The 3,446-nt window shown below is 50.3% G+C and overlaps 1 protein-coding gene across 1 annotated transcript in view; it reads left to right on the forward strand.

Moving 5' to 3' along the window:
* Positions 1 to 3,446, forward strand: part of LOC105001543 (keratin, type II cuticular Hb5-like) — a 17,174-nt gene that overhangs the window by 879 nt on the left and 12,849 nt on the right. Inside the window, exon 2 of the mRNA XM_010857875.1 lies at positions 2,159 to 2,367. Coding sequence (XP_010856177.1) covers positions 2,159 to 2,367 — 209 coding nt within the window. The remainder of the gene's footprint in view (positions 1 to 2,158; positions 2,368 to 3,446) is intronic.

Here is a 3,446-nt window from a genome sequence, read left to right on the forward strand (position 1 = left end):
TACTAAGGCTGGTGTCTCACCCTGTCCTAGAGGAGATGCTGCCATCTCCCTCGTGGACAGGGGAACCACGACAGAGAGAGAGGCCAGAAGCTCCTGTCCTTCTCCTGTCTGGTGGGCACCTTGTGGGAAGCCTGGGAATTTCGAGGACTTCAGGCCCTGATGCACTCCCCTACTCAAAATATGCACAGATTAAAGACAGTGAGAAACAGGAGATCCATGGGGGCCAGGTTGGGGGATGTAGCACGGTGCTCTTCCGATGTTGCAGTCTCCAAGCCGGACTTCTGGTTGGATATGTAGCTCTGGTTTCTCAGTGAAGCTCCCTCTGTGAGTCTGATGGCTCTGGGAAGGATAGCCACCCATGTCCATTGGAGGAAAGCCCCCCTTTCCAGGGTGATTCCTGTGCACATCTGCACCTTGGACTTTGTAGTAAGGTGCATTCCAAGGGGATGGGGGCGGGAGCGGTGGAAACTTTGTTCTTAGACAAATGCTCTCATCAGGAATAGGCAGGTCTGTAAGCAAAAGTCCTGGACACCCGTTCTTAACATGCTGCTGGCTGTCCAAACCATTCTTCCCTCACATCGGCAAGATGAAGGTGACGTTGGATCATGCAGGTCACTCTTTGCCCAAGGCCACCCACCAGGGGTTGGGCAAGGTTGAAATACAGCTCATACCCAGCATTGTCCAAGTTTCAGGGTTGTTAAGGTGAGGTAAAGCCAGATTCTTGCCCCAAATCACTCTCTTATTAGATGCTGGTGATGAATCGAATTTTTATAAAACAGTGTGAAGGCCAAATAAAACATGCCTCTGGGCCAGATCGCACCTGGGGGCTGCCAGTGTGCCATTGCTGATGTGTTCTCACTGCCTCAATTTAAAATGAGGCTCAGAGGACTTCCCTGGTGATCCAGTGGTTAAGAACCTGCCTGCGAGTCCTGGGGACAGAGGTTTGATCCCTGGTCCAGGAAAATTTCACATGTCTCAGCACAGCTAAGCCCGTGTGCCACAACTACTGAGCTCAGACTGTGGAGCCCATGCTTTGCAACAAGAGAAGCCACCGCAAGGAGAAACCACACACCGCAACTAGAAAGGAGCCTCTGCTCACCACAACTAGAGAAAGTCCTCGAGCGGCAGCGAAGACTGAAGGCAGCCATAAATAAATAAATAAAAATTTAAAAAATGAATTGAGGCTCAGAAAAAATGAGGCACAATGACATGGTGAATGGCAGAGTTAAGCAATGAAAAATCTTCAAATTCCTGATCCAGTCCCTCTGGACCCCTTGCCTTGGGGTCAGAGCGAAGGAGAGTCATGGTAGGTGCATTTTTGAATCACTGCCATAAAAATGTCCACAAACTTAGCAACTTAGAAGAACACAAACCTATTACCTAATGAGGCCAAAATCAAGGGGTCAACAGGGTTGTACTTCCTCTGGAGGTCCTGGGAAAACTTACTTTCAGGGCCATGCAGACGTTGTACAGAATTGAGGTCTGTGACTGGAGGACTGGAGGCCCTGTTCCTTGCTGGCTGACTGCCAGAGGTTGGTCTCAGTGTCTAGGGGCCGCCATATTCCTTGACTCAAGGCCTGATCTCTATCTTCAAAGATGATAGTGGTCCAGAGCTTCTCATGGTTCAAATCTCTCCTCTGCTTCCTTCTTTTGAGGGTATCTTTTACGCTTCTGCCTTCCCTTCCAGTTTAAAAGGCCTGTGTGACTATCTTGGAGCCACCTGGATAATTCGGGCTCATCTCTTGATCTTCAGTTTCATAACCTTAATTCCACCTGCAAGGTCCTCTTGCATGTAATGTGACCTATTTACAGGTTCTGAGGATTGAGACATAAACATCTTTGAGGGGCCATTTTTTGTCTTGTCACATGAGGTCTGGGATATTTTTGCAGGATGAGGAGTTATTTCATTCTGTGCAGAATAAATAAGTCACAAATAAATTGTGTATTCTTCCTGGAAGGAGAGATGGAGTGAAGGGAAGTTTTTTGGGGGAACAATTGTGTCTTTCATTTTCTGACTTGGCCAGATCATTTGGCCTCTGGGGGAAGGTCATGGGCTGCTGCGGGTCAGGGATCCATCCCCAAGGGCAGAGGGAGCTCTAGGGGACCAGTCACCTCCTGGGGCTCCTCCTGAATCTCTTTCTACCACTCTGGATGGCAGGTGCGCTTCCTGGAGCAGCAGAACAAGCTGCTGGAGACCAAGCTACAGTTCTACCAGAATCGCCAGTGCTGTGAGAGCAACCTGGAGCCCCTGTTCAATGGCTACATCGAGACACTGAGGCGGGAGGCCGAGTGTGTGGAGGCCAACAGCGGGAGGCTGGCCTCAGAGCTCAACCACGTGGAGGAAGTTCTGGAGGGCTACAAGAAGAAGTGAGTGTGGCCAGGCTGGGAGTGGTTATAGGTGTGCAGTGGGTCTTGACTGAGTTCATACAACCTTCCCGGAGATGGAGGTGGCTGAAGATTAGGGTCATCCCAGCCTACTTACCAAGGTGCTTCTGCTTTATTAGTCTGCTCTGTCTTGTCTCAGCTCTCAACACTTGCAGCCCCATTCGGGGAAAGGGGGAAAGCTTTGCAGGGAAGAAGAGCTCCCAGCCTGGGAGAGGTGGGCACACATCCAGAGCACAGACTGACCCAAAGATGGAGAAAGTGACAGTGAAAGTGTTAGTCACTCAGTCGTGTCCAACTCTGTGTGACCCCTGGGCTGTAGCCTGCCAGGATTCTCTGTCCATGGAATTCTTCAAGCAAGAATCCTGGACTGGGTAGCCATTCCTTTCTCCAGGGGATCTTCCTGACCCAGGGATTGAACCCCGGCTTTCTGCATTGCAGACAGATTCCTTACCATCTGAGTCACCAGGGAAGCCCAAGAGAGATGGAGAGTGAGGAACAAAGGAAGCAGGAGGATGGAGAACAGACACTTGGGAGCAGTCAGCGCTAGGACGGGAGGAAAGGAGAGGTCTCTGGGGAGTTACCTTGAAGATGATTTGGCAGATACCATTCAAGTGTCTGATGACCTTGGATCATTCTTCTATTTATTCTGCAGATAAGTTATCAGCTCTTGTTCTGCCAGGCTCCACAATTCAAAGGTCCATGTAAATCTTTTGTTTTCAGACCAGATCAGATCAGATTAGTCGCTCAGTCGTGTCCGACTCTTTGCTACCCTATGAATCGCAGCACGCCAGGCCTCCCTGTCCATCACCAACGCCTGGAGTTCACCCAGACTCACATCCACCGAGTCAGTGATGCCATCCAGCCATCTCATCCTCTGTCATCCCCTTCTCCTCTTGCCCCCAATCCCTCCCAGCATCAGAGTTTTTCCAGTGAGTCAACTCTTCACATGAGGTGGCCAAAGTACTGGAGTTTCAGCTTTGGCATCATTCCTTCCAAAGAAATCCCAGGGCTGATCTCCTTCAGAATGGACTGGTTGGAGCTCCTTGCAGTCCAAGGGACTC

Source organism: Bison bison, unplaced genomic scaffold (genome assembly GCF_000754665.1).
Source record: "Bison bison bison isolate TAMUID 2011002044 unplaced genomic scaffold, Bison_UMD1.0 scf7180017864383, whole genome shotgun sequence".
NCBI classification, from domain to species: domain Eukaryota; kingdom Metazoa; phylum Chordata; class Mammalia; order Artiodactyla; family Bovidae; genus Bison; species Bison bison.